We start from the raw sequence: 21,214 nt of genomic DNA, 5'->3' as shown, positions 1-21,214 counted from the left end.
ATGGGCTGAATGGCCTCCTTCTGCACTGTAGGGTTTCTATGATTTCTATGATTTTCTTATCGTTCACACCCTCTAATCCAGGCAGCATCCTGGTAAACCAGGACTTATAGAATCATAGAAACCCTACAGTGCAGAAGGAGGTCATTTGGCCCACCGGGTCTGCACCGACCACAATCCCACCCAGGCCCTGCCCCCGTAACTCCATGCATTTACCCTAGCTAGTCCTCCTGACACTGAGGCAATTTAGCATGGCCAATCCACCTAACCCGCACATCTTTGGACTGTGGGAGGAAACCGGAGCACCCGGAGGAAACCCCACGCAGACACGGGGAGAACGTGCAGACTCCACACAGACAGTGACCCGAGCCGGGAGTCGAACGGGCAGGCTTTGCACAGACAGTGACCCGAGCCCGGGAATCGAACGTTGAGGCAGCAATGCTTGCCACTGTGCCACCCATGGAACTGTATCACCTTTCTTTCCCTGATGCTGGGTCAAAATCCTGGAACTCTCACTGACCACGATGGGTGTACTTACAACACATGAACCACAGTGGTTCAAGATAGTGGCTGGCTCACCTCCATTTTCACAAGGGCAATGAGGGATGGGCAATGAATGCTTACCTAGCCATATCGCATGGATGAATAAATAAAGAAAAAAGTGTGCGATGATTGAATTTCGCTGTTACTCATGTTTTAGACTGAGCAATGTTATATTGTCTGTTTCTCCCTCTGTTCATAAACTCCAGCCATGTTGTAGGATCATTATTCTGTATAAAAGCTAAATAAATCAACTTTGTTTTGCAGACACAATATATTGAGTCTTTTTAATATCTCTAACATTAATTGTGGAGTTTGCACACTCTCCCCGTGTCACGGTAGCACAGTGGTTAGCACTGCTGCTTCACAGCTCCAGGGTCCCGGGTTCGATTCCCGGCTCGGGTCACTGTCTGTGTGGAGTTTTGCACATTCTCCTCGTGTCTGCGTGGGTTTCCTCCGGGTGCTCCGGTTTCCTCCCACAGTCCAAAGATGTGCGGGTTTGGTTGATTGGCCATGCTAAAATTGCCCCTTAGTGTCCTGAGATGCGTGGATTAGCGGGTAAATGTGTAGGGATAAGGGGGTAGGGCCTGGGTGGGATTGTGGTCGGTGCAGACGCGATGGGCCAAATGGCCTCTTTCTGTACTGTAGGGTTTCTATGATTCTAAGTTAGGTAATTGGCCTTGCTAAAATTGCATTTAGTGTCGGGGGATTAGTGGGTAAATATGTAGGAATATGTGGATAGGGCCTGGGTGGGATTGTGGTCGGTGCAGACTCGATGGGCCGAATGGCCTCTTTCTGCACTGTCGGGATTCTATGTTCCTTCTGAAGGACTCTCCCTCTCCCCTGTCTCCTCCATCCTCACCTCCAAGTGCAGGGAGTTCATGGAGCTTCTTTGTGACCAGGATTAAGACCATCTGAGCAGCTGCCTCTGCTGCTTTTCCCTCCCTCCCACTAGCCCACCGGGCTAAATTTCCAGTCGGTTCCTGCCATTGGGAAAATGACCCATTTATTCCTACTCTTTTGTCTCCTGTCTGCCAACCAGTTTTCTGTCCATCTCAACACGTAACCAAAATCCCATGCGCTTTAAAATTTTACATGCTAATCTCTTATGTGGGAATTGGTCGAAAGTTTATTGTCAAAATAAACTGCATCCACTGGCTTCCCCCTCATCTACTGTCCTGGTTACATCCCAAGAACATAAGAAATAGGAGCAGGAGTAGGCCATCTCGCCCCTCGAGCCTGCCCCGCCATTCAATAAGATCATGGCTGATCTGACAGTGGATCAGTTCCACTTACCCGCCTGATCCCCATAACCCCTAATTCCCTTACCGATCAGGAATCCATCTATCCGTGACTTAAACACATTCAACGAGGTAGCCTCCACCACTTCAGTGGGTAGAGAATTCCAGAGATTCACCACCCTCTGAGAGAAGAGGTTCCTCCTCAACTCTGTCCTAAACTGTGACCCCCCCTTTATTTTGAGGCTGAAAGAGTTCCAGTAGATTTGTCAAGCATGATTTCCATTTTGTAAATCCATGCGGACTGTCCGATTCTACCACTGTATTCCTAAAGTCTTTGGTAATGGACTCTAGAATTTTCCCACACTCTAGAATGGCCTGTTCTCAAGTTCCTCAAACTATTGGTCCAAAAAACTATCCCGCATACACTCCAGGAATTCTGCCTCTGTAGCATTGCGACTAATTTGATTTGTCCAATCTATATGGAGATTAAAGTCGCCCATAATTACAAATGTTAATTTATTGCATGTGTCTCTAATTCCCTGTTTAATTCCATTCCCAACTTCACCACTGCCGCCGGCGGAGTCTATATACAGCCCACACTGATGTTTCTTGCCCCTTAGTGTTTCTCTGCTCTACAAAGATTCCAGAGCTAATATCTTTCTTCACTATTACACTTATTTCCTCTTTAATCAACTCTACTGCCTTTTCCTTTTTGTCTGTCCTTCCTGAATACTGTATACCCCTTGAAGTTCATTTCCCAGCCCTGGTCATCCTTTGATTTGATCTGATATGATTTGACATTCAGTGGTGTTACCATCACTGAATCCCACACCCTTGGGGTTACTCATCACACAGACACAGTGGGTCCAAGAACAGGTCAGAGGCTGGGAATACTGTGGCAGGTAACTCACCTCCTGACTCCCCAAAGCTTGTGCATTCTCTACAAGGCACAAGTCAGGAATACTCCCCACTTGCCTGGATGGGTGCAGCTCCAACAACACTCAAGAAGCTCGACACCGTCCAGGACAAAGCAGCCCCGCTTGATTGGCACCCCATCCACAAACACCCACTCCCTCCACCACCGACGCTCAGTAGCAGCAGTGTGCACCATCTACAAGATGCACTGCAGCAATTCACCAAAGATCCTTAGACAGCACCTTCCAAACCCACGGCCACTTCCATCTAGAAGGACAAGGGGCAGCAGATAGATGGGGAACACCACCACCTGTAAGTTCCCCTCCAAACCACTCACCATCCCGACTTGGAAATATATCAGCTGTTCCTTCACAGTCGCTGGGTCAAAATCCTGGAATTCCCTCCCTAACGGCATTGTGGGTCAACCCACAGAACATGGACTGCAGCGATTCAAGATGGCGGCTCACCACCATCTTCTCAAGGGCAACGAGGGATGGGCAATAAATGCTGGCCAGCCAGTGCCGCCCATGTCCCACGAATGAATTTTTAAAAATTTAGTTTGGTTAAGAGTTAAAGTTCAGTAAGAGTTTGATTTATTATTGTTACGTGTGTTAGTATACAGTGAAAAATATTGTTTCTTGTGCGTTATACAAAGCATACCATACATAGTTAAAGTTTATTTATTCGTCACAAGTAGGCTTAAATTAACACTGCAATGAAGTTACTGTGAAAATCCCCTCGTCCGCCACACTCCGGTGCCTGTTCGGGTTACACCGAGGAAGAATTTAGCATAAGCCAATCCACCTAACCAGCACGTCTTTGGACTGTGGGAGGAAACGGGAGCATCCGGAGGAAACCCACGCAGGTACAGGGAGCACATGCAAAACTCCACACAGACAGTGACCCGAGCTGGGAATCGAACCAGGGTCTCTGGCGCTGCGAGGCAGCAGTGCTAACCACTGTGCCACTCCCAGGAAAGGAGAGGCTGCAGAATCTCTAGGATATAGAGAAAGATCGACTTAAAAGAGTTAGAATGAAGTTTTAGAAGCATAGAACAAGAGTAAAGGATAGAATTAGAAGGTATGCTGGGCACAGCTTGCAAGAAGTCGCCACGCTCCGACGCCATCTTGCAACTGTTTGTGGTTGGTACCTAAAGTGTTAAATAAATGGAAGTTTGTTTAAGAGAATCTGAGTCGACTCCTGTCTTTTGGCTTTGTCACACTAAACTGAGTGCCTGGCAGCAATTTAAGTTAGGAGAATAACATACTGATCATGCACAAAGTTCAAGTCATAGAAATCATAGAAACCCTACAGTGCAGAAGGAGGCCATTCGGCCCATCGAGTCTGCACCGACCACAATCCTACCCAGGCCCTACCCCCACATATTTACCCGCTAATCCCTCTAACCTACACATCCCAGGACTCCAAGGGGCAATTTTTAACCTGGCCAATCAACCTAACCCGCACATCTTTGGACTGTGGGAGGAAACCGGAGCACCCGGAGGAAAGCCACGCAGACACGAGGAGAATGTGCAAACTCCACACAGACAGTGACCCGAGCCGGGAATCGAACCCGGGACCCTGGAGCTGTGAAGCAGCAGTGCTAACCACTGTGCTACCGTTTATTTTACAGTCAGCTGTAAAATAAAGTTCCTGTGTTCACTAAGAATCTTTCGCACCCTCAGAACATCCCAAAGTGATTCACAGTCAGTGATGGATATTGGAAGAAAGAATGAGGAGAGGCAGAATTTTTTTTTAAATCCATTCATGGGACGTGTGTCACTGGCTGGCCAGCATTCATTGCCCATCCCTAGTTGTCCTTGAGAAGCCAGCATAATTAAGGACCCCACGCCCCTGGATTCTCTCTTCCACTTTTCTTCCGTGGGGAAAAAGATACAAAAGTCTGAGGTCACGTACCAACCAACTCAAGAACAGCTTCTTCCCTGCTGCCGTCAGACTTTTGAATGGACCTATTTTGCATTAAGTTGTTCTTTCTCTACACCCTAGCTATGACTGTAACACTACATTCTGCACTCATTTCTTTCTCAATGAATGGTATGCTTTGTTTAATGTGCAAGAAATAATACATTTTACTATATGCTAATACATGTGACAATAATAAATCAAATCAAATCAAAGATGGTGGTGCTCTGCCTTCTTGAATGGACCTACCTGCACAGTCCATGTGTAGGCAGGTTATAAGAACATAAGAAATAGGAGCAGGAGTAGGCCATCTAGCCCCTCGAGCCTGCCCCGCCATTCAATAAGATCATGGCTGATCTGACGTGGATCAGTACCACTTACCCGCCTGATCCCCATAACCCTTAATTCCTTTACCGATCAGGAATCCATCCATCCGCGCTTTAAACATATTCAGCGAGGTAGCCTCCACCACCTCAGTGGGCAGAGAATTCCAGAGATTCACCACCCTCTGGGAGAAGATGTTCCTCCTCAACTCTGTCTTAAACCGACCCCCCTTTATTTTGAGGCTGTGTCCTCTAGTTTTAACTTCCTTACTAAGTGGAAAGAATCTCTCCGCCTCCACCCTATCCAGCCCCCGCATTATCTTATAAGTCTCCATAAGATCCCCCCTCATCCTTCTAAACTCCAACGAGTACAAACCCAATCTCCTCAGCCTCTCCTCATAATCCAAACCCCTCATCTCCGGTATCAACCTGGTGAACCTTCTCTGCACTCCCTCCAATGCCAATATATCCTTCCTCATATAAGGGGACCAATACTGCACACAGTATTCCAGCTGCGGCCTCACCAATGCCCTGTACAGGTGCATCAAGACATCCCTGCTTTTATATTCTATCCCCCTCGCAATATAGGCCAACATCCCATTTGCCTTCTTGATCACCTGTTGTACCTGCAGACTGGGCTTTTGCGTCTCATGCACAAGGACCCCCAGGTCCCTTTGCACGGTAGCATGTTTTAATTTGTTTCCATTGAGATAGTAATCCCATTTGTTATTATTTCCTCCAAAGTGTATAACCTCGCATTTCTCAACGTTATACTCCATTTGCCATATCCTCGCCCACTCACTCAGCCTGTCCAAATCTCTCTGCAGATCTTCTCCGTCCTCCACACGATTCACTTTTCCACTTATCTTTGTGTCGTCTGCAAACTTCGTTACCCTACACTCCGTCCCCTCCTCCAGATCATCTATATCAATGGTAAACAGTTGCGGCCCGAGTACCGATCCCTGCGGCACGCCACTAGTTACCTTCCTCCAACCAAAAGTCTGATGGCAGCAGGGAAGAAGCTGTTCTTAAGTCGGTTGGTACGTGTCCTCAGATTTTTGTATCTTCTTCCCAATGGAAGAAGGTGGAAGAGAGAATGTCCGAGGTGCGTGGGGTTCTTAATTATGCTGGCTGCTTTTCCAGAGGCAGCGGGAAGTGTAGACAGAGTCAATGGATGGGAGGCTGGTTTGAGTGATGGACTGGGCTTCGTTCATGACCCTTATAGGCCGGTGAGCTTGACGTCCGTGGTAGGGAAGTCGTTGGAGAGGATTCTTAGAGATAGGATGTATGCGCATTTCGAAAGGAATAAACTCATTAACGATAGTCAGCATGGTTTTGTGAGAGGGAGGTCATGCCTCACTAACCTGGTGGAGTTTTTTGAAGAAGTGACTAGAATGGTTGACGAGGGAAGGACCGTGGATGTCGTCTATGTGGACTTTAGTAAAGCGTTTGACAAAGTCCCTCATGGTAGGTTGGTGCAAAAGGTTGGATCTCATGGGATAAAGGGGGAGGTGGTTAGATGGGTGGAGAACTGGCTTGGTCACAGAATGTGGAGATGCCGGCGTTGAACTGGGGTAAACACAGTAAGAAGTCTCACAACACCAGGTTAAAGTCCAACAGGTTTATTTGGTAGCAAATTTGCTATCAAATAAACCTGTTGGACTTTAACCTGGTGTTGTTGGTCACAGAAGACGGAGGGTGGTAGTGGAAGGGTCTTTTTCCGGCTGGATGCCTGTGACTAGTGGTGTTCCGCAGGGCTCTGTATTGGGACCTCTGCTGTTTGTGATTTATATAAACGATCTGGAAGAAGGTGTAACTGGGGTGATCAGTAAGTTTGCGGACGACACGAAAATGGCTGGACTTGCAGATAGTAAGGAACATTGTCAGAGGCTACAGAAGGATATTGATAGGCTGGAAATTTGGGCAAAGAAATGGCAGATGGAGTTCAATCCAGATAAATGCGAAGTGATGCATTTTGGTAGAACTAACGTAGGGGGGAGCTATACGATTAATGGCAGAACCATAAAGGGTGTAGATACGCAGAGGGACCTGGGTGTGCAAGTCCACAGATCCTTGAAGGTGACGTCATAGGTGGAGAAGGTAGTGAATAAGGCATATGGCATGCTTGCTTTTATAGGATGGGGCATCGAGTATAAAAGTTGGGGTCTGATGTTACAGATGTATAGAACGTTGGTTCGGCCACATTTGGAATACTGCGCCCAGTTCTGGTCGCCACATTACCAGAAGGACGTGGAGGCTTTAGAGAGAGTGCAGTGGAGGTTTACCAGGATGTTGCCTGGTATGGAAGGGCTTAGTTATGAGGAGAGATTGGGTAAACTGGGGTTGTTCTCACTGGAAAGTCGGAGGATGAGGGGTGACCTAATAGAGGTGTATAAAATTATGAAAGGCATACATAGGGTGAACAGTGGGAAGCTTTTTCCCAGGTCGGTGGTGACGTTCATGAGTGGTCATAGGTTCAAGGTGAGGGGGGGTAGGTTTAACACGGATATCAGAAGGACGTATTTTACACAGAGGGTGGTGGGGGCCTGGAATGCGCTGCCGGGCAAGGTGGTGGAGGCGGACACACTGGGAACGTTTAAGACTTATCTAGATAGCCACATGAACGGAGTGGGAATGGAGGGATACAAAAGAATGGTCTAGTCTGGACCAGGGAGCGGCGCGGGCTTGGAGGGCCGAAGGGCCTGTTCCTGTGCTGTATTGTTCTTTGTTCTTGTTGTTCTTTGTAGTTTCTTGCGGTCTTGGGCAGAGCAGGAGCCACACCGAGCTGTGATACAACCAGAAAGGACGCTTCCTATGGTGCATCTGTAAAGGTTGGTGAGAGTTGTAGCGGACATGATGGGCAGAATGGGCAAATAGGTGGCAGATGGAATTCAATACCGAGAATTGTGAGGTGATAGATTTTGGCTGAAGGCATTGGGACAGACAATATAGACTTACTGGCCTGATGTAAAGTGTGTGCAGGGACCTGGGGGCGCACGTGCATCAACCTTTGAAGGTGGTAGGATACACTCAGAGACACGTTAGTGCGCATTTCTTTGCAACCATGTTTCCAGCAGCGAGCTCGTTTCTCTCATTCACACAAGGTTCTAACCTGAGCTGGAATCTGTTTTCAGAGTATCTCTTATTCACGTCCACACTCACCCACTTGTTCTCCGCATAGACAACAAGGTGACGCACCATGTGTAAAGTTGCCTTTTTCCTTCTGACTTTTCTTCTGAAAGCTTCTTGCTTCGAGTGTTTTAGCCAGTGCAGGTCTGATATCCCGCCCTCGCTGCCAGTTTCGGTGTGAATCTGGAAGTCATAGAAACGCTACAGTGCGGAAGGAGGCCATTCGGCCCCTTCAAGTCTGCACCGACCACAATCCCACCCAAGCCCTACCCCGAAATCCCACATATTTACTCTGCTAATCCCTCTAACATACTCACCCTGGCACGCTAAGGGGCAATTCAGCACGGCCAATCAACCTAACCCGCACATCTTTGGACTGTGGGAGGAAACCGGAGCACCCGGAGGAAACCCACGGGAGAGAATGTGCAAACTCCACACAGACAGTGACCCGAGCCGGGAATCGAACCCGGGACCCTGGAGCTGTGAGGCTGCAGTGCTAACGACTGTGCTACCGTGCCGCCCCAATGGGGTGAGATACAACACTCGGGAGCACAAATGGAACTTTGCGGCGTGTGTTTGCTCTCGTGTCTGCTGCTTCTCTCTGTTTCCCGCTCTACATACCATTACGTTGATCGCAAGCACTCATGAATGGGGTAAATCTCGCAAGAATACTTCCTCACATACATAGAAATCATAGAATCCCTACAGTGCAGAAGGAGGCCATTCGGCCCATCGAGTCTGCACCGACCACAATCCCACCCAGGCCCTACCCCCACATATTTACCCGCTAATCCCTCTAACCTACACATCCCAGGACTCCAAGGGACAATTTTTAACCTGGCCAATCAACCTAACCCGCACATTTTTGGACTGTGGGAGGAAACCGGAGCACCCGGAGGAAACCCACGCAGACACGAGGAGAATGTGCAAACTCCACACAGACAGTGACCCGAGCCGGGAATCGAACCCGGGACCCTGGAGCTGTGAAGCAGCAGTGCTAACCACTGCGCCACCGTGCCGCCCATACATTACTACTGCAGGGTTCTACAATGAGCCAACAGACAAATACATAAGTTAGCAAAGTAAATAGGAACTGGGGTCTAGAGGCAGCGAATACAGAAGCAGGGAAATTCTGTGGAGCCTTTAGAAAGCTCTGGTTCAGCCCCAAGTCGAGTATTGAGTCTCGATCTGGGCAATGCACTTTAGGAAAGATGTGAGGTGCAGAGGATATTTACCAGAATTATTTTGGTAACATGGTAGATTTAGTTACAATGTTAGACTGGAAAGGCTGAAATTGTTCTCTCTCTGCCAAAAATCAAACGCCTGTTGTATAATTGTTTTAAAGTTTATTCATTCGTGTCACAAGTAAGTTTACATTAAATCCCGCAATGAAACCTCCGAGTCGCCACACTCGGGCGCCTGTTCGGGTACACAGAGGGAGAATTTAGCACGGCCAATTGCACCGAACCAGGACGTCTTTCGGACTGTGGGAGGAAAACCGGAGCATCCGGAGGAAACCCACGCAGACACGGGGAGAACGTGCAAACTCCACGTAGACAGCGACCCGAGATGGGAATTGAACCCGGGTCCCTGGCAGTGTGAGAAACAATACTTTTCACTTTATCCCAAGGCATGTGACAATAATAAATCAAAGTCGTTTTCTCCCCTGGTTCGGAGCTCCTAGTAAGAAGTTTAACAACACCAGGTTAAAGTCCAACAGGTTTATTTGGTAGCAAAAGCCACACAAGCTTTCGGAGCTCCAAAAAGTGGCTTTTGCTACCAAATAAACCACTGTTTATTGTGGTGCTAACCACTGTGCCCCCGTGCCACACCTACCATCAGTTCACAGGTTTCTGTGGACTCCTCCTAATTCTGATTTAATTAATTTACTTTCAGAATAATTACGGTAGCACAGTGGTTAGCACTGCTGCTTCACAGCTCCAGGGTCCCGGGTTCGATTCCCGGCTCGGGTCACTGTCTGTGTGGAGTTTGCACATTCTCCTCGTGTCTGCCTGGCTTTCCTCCGGGTGCTCCGGTTTCCTCCCACAGTCCAAAGATGTGCGGGTTAGGTTGATTGGCCAGGTTAAAAATTGCCCCTTAGAGTCCTGGGATGTGTAGGTTAGAGGGATTAGCGGGTAGGTGTGTGGGGGTAGGGCCTGGGTGGGTTTGTGGTCGGTGCAGACTCGATGGGCCGAATGGCCTCCTTCTGCACTGTAGGGATTCTATGATTTTCAACAAATGAATCCCTGTCTTCAAGTGGTAGATTCAGAACTGTCACACAAACACAATGAAATCTTCACAGAATAATTACCACAGTCGGTTTCAGACTGGAAACTTAAATCTGCCTTTTCGCTCTCAGTCAGGAACTTATCCCAGTTTCTCGCCGATCTCTGGTGTGACAGCACTTTTCCAGCATTCACCTCTGTTCTTCCTGACTCTAAACACAGTTGTAAAGGAGCTTCTGTTCCATGACTAGGAGCTCTGATGTGGGGATGCCGGCGTTGGACTGGGGTGAACACAGTAAGAAGTCTCACAACACCAGGTTAAAGTCCAACAGGTTTATTTGGTAGCAAAAGCCACACAAGCTTTCGGAGCTCCAGAAGAAGGGGCTTGGAGCTCCGAAAGCTTGTGTGGCTTTTGCTACCAAATAAACCTGTTGGACTTTAACCTGGTGTTGTTAAACTTCTTACTAGGAGCTCTGAACCAGGGGAGAAAACGACTTTGATTTATTATTGTCACATGCCTTGGGATAAAGTGAAAAGTATTGTTTCTTGTGCACTATACAAAGCATACCGTTCATAGAGTACATAGGGGAGAAGGGAAGGAGAGGGTGCAGAATGTAGTGTTACAGTGATAGCTAAGGGACAGAGAAAGATCAACTTAATATAAGGTAGATCCATTCAAAAGTCTGACGGCAGCAGGGAAGAAGAGACAAATTGTTCTTGAGTTGGTTGGGACGTGATCTCAAACTTTTGTATCTTTTTCCCAATGGAAGAAGGTGGAAGAGACTATGCCCGGGGTCCTTGATTACGCTGGCTGCTTTTCCGAGGCAGCGGGAAGTGTAGACGGAGTCAATGGATGGGAGATTGGTTTGCGTGATGGATTGGGTTTCGTTCACAACCCTTTGTAGTTTCTTGCGGTCTTGGGCAGAGCAGGATCCATGCCAAGCTGTGATACAACCAGAAAGAATGCTTTCTATGGTGCATCTGTAAAGGTTGGTGAGAGTCGTAGCTGACATGCCAAATTTCCTTAGTTTCCTGAGAAAGTAGAGGCATTGGTGGGCTTTCTTAACTATAGTGTCGGTGTTAGGACAGGATGTTGGTGATCTGGATACCTAGAAACTTCAAGCTCGCGACGTATTTCTTACACACCTCAGGATGAACCCAAACGGGGACATTTCTGTCAGTGGAGGTGAGAAAGACCAAAGTGCTGTTTTTCCCGCTCCGTGTGACCCTGAAGGACCGTGTCCGGGCTGAAGTTCTGTTCCTGCCACGTGATCCTTCCCCAGAGTATCCTTTCTGAGCTCTAGAAATCATAGAAGAAATCATAGAAACCCTACAGTGCAGAAGGAGGCCATTCGGCCCATCGAGTCTGCACCGACCACAATCCCACCCAGGCCCTACCCCCACATATTTACCCGCTAATCTACGCATCTAGAACTCTAAGGGGCAATTTTTAACCTGGCCAATCAACCTAACCCGCACATCTTTGGACTGTGGGAGGAAACCAGAGCACCCGGAGGAAACCCACGCAGACACGAGGAGAATGTGCAAACTCCACACAGACAGTGACCCGAGCCGGGAATCGAACCCTAGACAGGTGATGTTAAACACTCAGTTTAAGTTTATTTTATTAGTGTCCCAAGTCGGCTTACATTATCACTGCAATGAAGTTACTGTGAAAATCCCCCAGTCGCCACACTCCGGCGCCTGTTCAGGTACACGGAGGGAGAATTTAGCACGGCCCAATGACACCTAACCGGCACGTCTTTCAGACTGTGGGAGGAAACCGGAGCACCCGGAGGAAACCCACGCAGACGCGGGGAGAACGTGCAGACTCCACACAGACAGTGACCCGAGAGACAGATTAGTATGCATTTTTTTGCAACCACATTTCCAGCAGCTCCCTCGCTTCTCTCATTCACACGAGGGACTAATCTGAGCGAGAATCTTTTACAGATGTACCACAGAAAGCATTCTTTCTGGTTGTATCACAGCTCGGTATGGGGCTCCTGCTCTGCCCAAGACCGCAAGGAACTACAAAAGATCGTGAATGTAGCCCAATCCCATCGCGCAAACCAGCCTCCCATCCAGTGACTCTGTCTACACTCCCTTTGCCTCGGAAAAGCAGCCAGCATAATCAAGGACCCCACGCACCCCGGGCATCCTCTCTTCCATCTTCTTCTGTCGGGAAAAAGATACAAAAGTCTGAGGTCACGCACCGACCGACTCAAGAACAGCTTCTTCTTTGCTGCCGTCAGACTTCTGAACGGACCGACCTTGCATTAAGTTGATCTTTCTCTACACCCTCGCTATGACTGTAACACTACATTCTGCACTCTCTCCTTTCCTTCTCTATGAACGGTATGCTTTGTTTGTATAGCGTGCAAGAAATAATACTTTTCACTTTATACCAATACATGTGAATCAAATCAAATCAATAGAATCTGTTTTCAAAGTATCTTTTATTCACATCCACACCAAACCCCACTTGCTCTCCGCACGGACAGCAAGGTGGCGCACCACGTGAAACGTTTCCTTGATCCTTCTGACTTTTCTTCTGAAAGCTTCTTCCTTCGAGTGGTTTAGCCGGCGCATGTCTGTTATCCCGCCCTCGTCGCCAGTTTTGGTGGGTATCTGGAGATACAGCACTCGGGAACACTTTGGTAAAAACAAACAGAACTTTATTGGTGGCGTGTGTTTGCTCTCATATCTGCTGCTTCTCTCTGTTTCCGCTCGACATACCATTACGCTGATCACACGCACTCATGCATATATTACCACTGCAGGGTTCTACAATGAGCCAAGAGACAAATACATAACAGTTAGCAAACTGGGGCGGCACGGTAGCACAGTGGTTAGCACTGCTGCTTCACAGCTCCAGGGGACCTGGGTTCGATTCCCGGCTCGGGTCACTGCCTGTGTGGAGTTTGCACATTCTCCTCGTGTCTGCGTGGGTTTCCTCCGGGTGCTCCGGTTTCCTCCCACAGTCCAAAGATGGGCGGGTTAGGTTGATTGGCCGTGCTAAAATTGCCCCTTAGAGTCCTGGGATGTGTAGGTTAGAGGGATTAGCGGGTAAAATATGTGGGGGTAGGGCCTGGGTGGGATTGTGGTCGGTGCAGACTCGATGAGCCGAATGGCCTCTTTCTGTACTGTAGGGTTTCTATGATTAGCAAAGTAAATAGGAACTGGGATCTCGAGGCAGCGGATACAGAAGCAGGGAAATTCTGTGGAACCTTTACAAAGCTCTGGTTCAGCCCCAAGTCGAGTATTGAGTCCAGGGATCGAATCCGGGTGCCCTGGTGCTGTGAGGTAGCAGGTCTAAACACTGTCAAAGTCAAAAGCATACAAAACTGATGCTGCTTCCTTTCACACGTATCCAGAATATTAAACTCCAGTCCGGTTAGAGAGATTATTAACATCAGCCGAAACAAACTCCAACTGTCAGAATGAACATGGTCCAGTCGTGAGCGGCACGGTAGCACAGTGGTTAGCACTGCTGCCTCACAGCGCCAGGGAGCCGGGTTCGATTCCCGGCTCGGGTCACTGTCTGTGTGGAGTTTGCACATTCTCCCCGTGTCTGCGTGGGTTTCCTCCGGGTGCTCCGGTTTCCTCCCACAGTCCAAAGATATGCGGGTTAGGTGGACCGGCCGGGTTAGTGCCGGGGCGGGGGGGATCTAGCTGGGGTAAATGCATGGGGTTGTGGGGATGGAGCCCTGGGTGGGATCGTGGTCGGTGCAGACTCGATGGGCCGAATGGCCTCCTTCTGCACTGTAGGGGATTCTATGAATCCACCTAACCCGCACGACTCGGCTAGGTTGACCATGCTAAATTGAACCTAGTGTTAGGGGATTAATAGGGTAAATATGTGGGGTTATGGGAATAGGGTCTGGGTGGGATTGTGGTTGGAGCAGGCTCGATGGGCCGAATGGCCTCCTTCTGCACTGTAGGGGATTCTATGAATCCACCTAACCCGCACGTGTAGGCTAGGTTGACCATGCTAAATTGAACCTAGTGTTAGGGGATTAATAGGGTAAATATGTGGGGTTATGGGAATAGGGTCTGGGTGGGATTGTGGTTGGAGCAGGTTCGATGGGCCGAATGGCCTCCTTCTGCACTGTAGGGGATTCTATGATCCTATGGAGCATTGATCTCCGATCATCACTTGTGAATTCGTTTGTGCGTCACCAGGTTTGACATACGAGTGAATCCCTTCCCACACACGGAGCAGACGAACGGTCTCTCCCCGGTGTGCAGTCGCTGGTGCCCCAGCAGGCTGAACCTTTGGGTGAACCCCTTCCCGCACACGGGGCAGGTGAACGGCCTCTCCCCGGTGTGGATGCGCTGGTGCGTCAGCAGGTGGGACGAATGGGTGAATCCCTTCCCGCACTCGGAGCAGGTGAAGGGTCTCTCCCCGGTGTGGACCCGGCGGTGCTCCACCAGGCTGGACGACTGAGTGAATCCCTTGCCGCAGGCGGGGCAGACGAACGGCCTCTCCCCCGTGTGGACCCGCCGGTGTTTCTGCAGGGTGGAGGACTGGGTGAAGCCCTTGCCGCAGGTGGAGCAGGTGAACGGCCGCTCCCCGGTGTGGGTGCGCCGGTGCGTCAGCACCTCGCTCCTGCTTTTGAAGCTCTTCTCGCACTCGGAGCACTTGAAGGGCCTCTGGTCGGTGTGGACCCGCCGGTGGGTCAGCAGGGTGGACAGCTGGGCAAACTCCCTCCCGCAGGCCGGGCACGTAAACGGTTTCTCCCCGGTGTGGACCCGCATGTGCATGTGGAGCTTCGACAGCTCCGTGAACCCCTTCCCGCACACGGAGCAGGCGAACGGCCTCTCCCCGGTGTGGCTGCGTCGGTGGATCTCCAGCTGGGACGGGTAGTTGAATCCCTTCCCGCAGTCCCCGCACTTGCAGGGTTTTTCCCCGGTGTGATTGCGTTGATGGGTTTCCAGCTCAGACGGGTAGTTGAACCCCTTCCCACAGTCCCCACATTTCCACGGTTTGTCCATGGTGCCGGGTGTCCTTGTGTCTCCCCAAACTGGACAATCCCCGTCCACACACACACACACACAACACCTGTACAGTTTCTCCCCGCTGTAAGCGGTGTGATTTTTTTTTCAGACTGTGTGACTGGTCCTTTCCACAGTCAAGTTCACTGGGACACTCTCACTCGGGTGTGTGTGTGTGTGTCGCGATGCTTTCCCGGTCACATTGATGTTTGAAATCTTTTCCCACAGGCAGAACAGACACACATTTCTTCTCCCACATCCAAAGGATGATGTGGTCCAGGTGCTGAAGAATCAAGGGGCTGTGTCAGATTTTGAAATGATATCTGGTTTGAGTCTCCCGTCCGCAACTCCTCCCCTTCTAATCCCCTGTAAAAGCAGTTTACACCGAATTACTTAAAACACAGAGCACAGAAACAGGCCATTCAGTTTACAATCCGCACGCGTACCTCCCCTTCCACCCGCCCCATCTCAGCCTTTCAACTTAGGTTGAAAAAAATTAAGAGGTTGAATAAACCAGGATTGTTTATTTGGGCGGCACGGTAGCACAGTGGTTAGCACTGCTGCTTCACAGCTCCAGGGTCCCGGGTTCGATTCCCAGCTCGGGTCACTGTCTGTGTGGAGTTTGCACATTCTCCTCGTGTCTGCGTGGGTTTCCTCCGGGTGCTCCGGTTTCCTCCCACAGTCCAAAGATGTGCGAGTTAGGTTGATTGGCCAGGTTAAAAAAAAAAAAATTGCCCCTTAGAGTCCTGGGATGCGTAGGTTAGAGGGATTAGCGGGTAAAATATGTGGGGGTAGGGCCTGGGTGGGATTGTGGTCGGTGCAGACTCGATGGGCCAAATGGCCTCCTTCTGCACTGTAGGGTTTCTATGATTGTTGCCCCTTCATCAGGAGTCCCTGATGAAGGGGCAACCGTCCAAAAGCTCGTGATTCCAAATAAACCTGTTGGACTTTAAGCTGGTGTTGTGAGACTTCTTACTGTGTTTACCCCAGTCCAACGCCGGCATCTCCACGTCGAGGGGAGACCTGATAGAATCATAGAAACCCTACAGTGCAGAAGGAGGCCATTCGGCCCATCGAGTCTGCACCGACCACAATCCCACCCAGGCCCTACCCCCACATATTTTACCCGCTAATCCCTCTAACCTACGCATCCCAGGACTCTAAGGGGCAATTTTTAACCTGGCCAATCAACCTAACCCGCACATCTTTGGACTGTGGGAGGAAACCGGAGCACCCGGAGGAAAACCCACGCAGACGCGAGGAGAATGCGCAAACTCCACACAGACAGTGACCCGAGCCGGGAATCGAACCCAGGACCCTGGAGCTGTGAAGCAGCAGTGCTAACCACCGTGCCGCCGTACCGTGTAGATAGAGGTCTGCAAAATTATAGAAACATAGAAAACTAAGATGTGCGGGTTAGGTTGATTGGCCATGCTACAATTGCCCCTTAGTGTCCTGAAATGTGCAGGTTAGAGGGATTAGCGGGTAAATGTGTAGGGGATATGGGGGTAGGGCCTGGGTGAGATTGTGGTCGGTGCAGACTCGATGGGCCGAATGGCCTGTTTCTGCACTGTAGGGTTTCTAAAACAGGCCCTTCGGCCCCACAAGTTGTGCCGAACATATCCCGACCTTTTAGGCCTACCTATAACCCTCCATCCTATGAGTGGCATAGACAGGGTGGATGGTCAGAGGTTTTTTTTCCCAGGGTGGAAGTGTCAATTACACAGGTTCAAGGTGAGAGGGAGAAAGTTTAAGGGAGATGTGCGGGGGGGGGCGGAGGTAGTTTTCCACACAGAGAGTGATGGGTGCCAGAGAAGGTGATGGAAGCAGGCACATTAGCAACATTTAAGAGGCATCTGAATGGGTACACGAATAGGGAGGGAATACAGACCGAGGACTGAGTTGAGGAGGAACTTCTTCACCCAGAAAGTTGTGAATCTGTGGAATTCCCTGCCCAGTGAAGCAGTTGAGGCTACCTCATTGAATGTTTTTAAGGCAAAGATAGGTATATTTTTGAACAGTGAAGGAATTAAGGGTTATGGTGAGCGGGCGGGTAACTGGAGCTGAGTCCACAAAAAGATCAGCCATGATCTTATTGAATGGTAGAGCAGGCTCGAGGGGCCAAATGGCCCACTCCTGCAGAGTGTGCAAGTCCACAGATCCTTGAAGGTGACGTCACAGGTGGAGAAGGTGGTGAAGAAGGCATATGGCACGCTTGCCTTTATAGGACGGGGCATAGAGTATAAAAGTTGGGGTCTGATGTTGCAGATGTATGGAACGTTGGTTCGGCCGCATTTGGAATACTGCGCCCAGTTCTGGTCGCCACACTACCAGAAGGACGTGGAGGCTATAGAGAGAGTGCAGAGGAGGTTTACCAGGATGTTGCCTGGTATGGAAGGGCTTAGTTACGAGGAGAGATTGGGTAAACTGGGGTTGTTCTCACTGGAAAGACGGAGGATGAGGGGTGACCTAATAGAGGTGTATAAAATTATGAAAGGCATAGATAGGGTGAACGGTGGGAAGCTTTTTCCCAGGGTCGGTGGTGACGTTCACGAGGGGTCATGGGTTCAAGGTGAGGTGGGGGGGAGGTTTAACACGGATATCAGAAGGACGTATTTTACACAGAGGGTGGTGGGGGCCTGGAATGCGCTGCCAGGCAAGGTGGTGGAGGCGGACACACTGGGAACGTTTAAGACTTATCTAGATAGCCACATGAACGGGAGTGGGAATGGAGGGATACAAAAGAATGGTCTAGTTGGGACCAGGGAGCGGCGCGGGCTTGGAGGGCCGAAGGGCCTGTTCCTGTGCTGTATTGTTCTTTGTTCTTATCTCTCTATTTGTGTGGAGTTTGCACATTCTCCTCGTGTCTGCGTGGGTTTCCTCCGGGTGCTCCGGTTTCCTCCCACAGTCCAAAGATGTGCGGGTTAGGTTGATTGGCCAGGTTAAAAATTGACCTTGAGATGTGTAGTTAGAGGGATTAGCGGGTAAATATATGGGGGTAGGGCCTGGGTGGGATTGTGGGCGGTGCAGACTCGATGGGCCGAATGGCCTCCTTCTGCACTGTAGGGTTTCTATGTTTCTATTCCCTTTTTTCTCATGTTATCATTGAGTTCCCTCTAAGCGATTCACCTCCATGACTTCCTGTGGCACCAGGTTCCACATTCTCACCCATCTCTGAGTAAACACATCTCCTTTTTGGATTTATTAGTAACTGTCTTGTATTTATAGCCATAAATGTTGGATCCTCTCACAAGTGGAAACATTTTCTCCACGTTGGCACGACCCACGTGGCAGGTTGGACAGAAATGGGGTGGCACGGTAGCACAGTGGTTAGCACTGCTGCTTCACAGCTCCAGGGTCCCGGGTTCGATTCCCGGCTCGGGTCACTGTCTGTGTGGAGTTTGCACATTCTCCTCGTGTCTGCGTGGGTTTCCTCCGGGTGCTCCGGTTTCCTCCCACAGTCCAAAGATGTGCGGGTTAGGGTGCATTGGCCAGGTTAAAAATTGCCCCTTAGAGTCCTGAGATGTGTAGGTTAGAGGGATTAGTGGGTAAATATGTGGGGGTAGGGCCTGGGTGGGATTGTGGTCGGTGCAGACTCGATGGGCAGAATGGCCTCCTTCTGCACTGTAGGGTTTCTATGATTTCTATGAAATGTAAGGGCCCACGGGATCCAGCAAGTTGTATCCAAAACTGGCTCAATGGCAGGAAGCAGTGACTCATATGGGTTTTTTGTCAATGAAAGGTTGTTTCCAGTGAGGTTCCACCAGTTACATTTTTTAAATTAATGTCACAATTAGGCTTACATTAACACTGCAATTAATTTACTGCAAATAAAGCAAAAAGGAAAATGTCACTGGACTAATCAGGTAGGCCAAGTCCCATCTACACACTAAGGATACCCTCTATTATACCCACCATAGGGCGGCAAGGTGGCACAGTGGTTAGCACTGCTGCCTCACAGCGCCAGGGACCCAGGTTCGATTCCCAGCTTGGGTCACTGTCTGTGTGGAGTCTCCACGTTCTCCCTGTGTCTGTGTGGGTTTCCTCCGGGTGCTCTGGTTTCCTCTGTTCCCTCAGGACTTTAGCTGCAGTGATTTGATTTATTATTGTCACATATAGAATCCTATAGTGCAGAAAGAGGCCATTCGACCCATCGAGTCTCTGACCACAATCCCACCCAGGCCTTATCCCCATAACCCCATGCATTTACCCTAGCTAGTCCCTCTGACAATTTACCATAGAAAATACACCTAACCTGCATATCTTTGGACTGTGGGAGGAATTCTAACAGTATTAGGCAGGGTGGATGCAGGGAGGGTGTTCCCGATGGTGGGGGAGTCCAGAATTAGGGGTCACAGTCTGAGGAATCGGGGTAGACCATTTAGGACGGAGGTGAGGAGACATTTCTTCACCCAAAGAGTGGTGAGCCTGTGGAATTCATTACGTGGAGATGCCGGCGTTGGACTGGGGTGAACACAGTAAGAAGTCTCACAACACCAGGTTAAAGTCCAACAGGTTTATTTGGTAGCAAATACCATAAGCTTTCGGAGCACTGCTCCTTCGTAAGATGGAGTGGAAATCTGCTCTCAAACAGTGCAAACAGACACAAAATCAAGTTGCAGAATACTGATTAGAATGCGAATCCTACAGCCAGCCAGGTCTTAAAGGTACAGACAATGTGGGTGGAGGGAGCATTAAACACAGGTTAAAGAGATGTGTATTGTCTCTAGACAGAACAGCTAGTGAGATTCTGCAAGCCCAGGAGGCAAGCTGTGGGGGTTACTGATCATGTGACATACATAAATAATTCATTACCACAGGAAGTAATTGATGCCAAAACATTGAATGTATTCAAGAGGCGGCTGGATATAGCACGGGGGGGCGAACGGGATCAAAGGTTACGGGGAGAAAGCAGGATTAGGCTATTGAGTTGGATGATCAGCCATGATGAATGGTGGAGCAGGTTCGAAGGGCCAAATGGCCTCCTCTCGCTCCTGTCTTCCATGTTTCTATGAAACCGGAGCACCCGGAGGAAACACAGGCAGACACGGGAAGAACGTGCAAACTCCACACAGGCAGTGACCCGAGCCGGGAATCGAACCCAGATCCCTGGCGCTTTGGGGCAGCAGTGCTAACCACTGTGTCACGTTGCCGCCCCTCCGTCGATGAGTTGTCCACCACCAACTCAGCATGTTCTCCCCGTGTCTGCGTGGGTTTTCCTCCCCACAGTCTACGGACCGGAGGAGGCCGTACAAGTATGCCCAATGATGATGCCCAGGCATCTCAACGCAAAGGAGGAGTTGCAACTCGTTTACCTTCGACATTGAAAATTCAGGTCCTGATGAATTGAGTGACTCTCATTAGATCTTGAGGTGATGTTTGGTTTGAGATTGCTATCTGTAAATCCTCCCCTTCCATAACCCACGCCCCACCCCACACAGTGGAAGGTGTTTCAGAAGCCATCCTTCTCAGTCCAGGATGGACATCTCTCCATCTGTCTGCAGGCCTCAGAATGAACGCGCATGCGCCCTGCTGCCCATTGCCCCGATCAAAGATGGCGACTGCGCCCTTGCCGCACACTGCCCCCTGTCAAAGATGGCGACCGCGCCCTTGCCGCACACTGCCCCTGTCAAAGGTGACGACTGGGGCCCCTGCTGCGCATTGCCCCAGCTCAAAGCTGGCGTCGACACCCTTATTGAACGTTGCCCTGTCAAAGATGACGGCTGAGCACAGCGCTGCGCATTGCCCCTTTTAAAGATGGCGACTGCGCCGCGCTGCGCGTTGCCCCATACCCAAGATGGCGTCGGCGCCGTGCTGAGCATTGCCCGTCACTGCTGTGCAATGTCCTCTATAAAGATGGCGGTTGCGCCCCTTGCTGCCTCTGACGATATGGAGCATGCGCAGTGCGGATATCGAGAACCAG

General features: G+C 49.9%; 1 protein-coding gene across 1 annotated transcript in view; it reads right to left on the bottom strand.

Annotated features, from left to right (window-relative positions):
• LOC144480947 (uncharacterized) overlaps nt 1-20,788 on the bottom strand; it is a 55,725-nt gene extending 34,937 nt beyond the window's left edge. Inside the window, exons 1-2 of the mRNA XM_078200562.1 lie at nt 20,607-20,788; nt 14,453-15,657 (exon numbers count right to left, since the gene is read on the bottom strand). Of these exons, the coding sequence (XP_078056688.1) occupies nt 14,453-15,291 (839 nt within the window). The 5' untranslated portion in view covers nt 15,292-15,657; nt 20,607-20,788. The remainder of the gene's footprint in view (nt 1-14,452; nt 15,658-20,606) is intronic.
• Nucleotides 20,789-21,214: the final 426 nt, after the last annotated feature.

Source organism: Mustelus asterias, chromosome 30 (genome assembly GCF_964213995.1).
Source record: "Mustelus asterias chromosome 30, sMusAst1.hap1.1, whole genome shotgun sequence".
In the NCBI taxonomy this organism is placed as follows: Eukaryota; Metazoa; Chordata; class Chondrichthyes; order Carcharhiniformes; family Triakidae; genus Mustelus; species Mustelus asterias.
The sequence above is the reverse complement of the archived record's forward strand: the minus strand, read 5'-3'. Positions and strand labels throughout refer to the sequence as shown.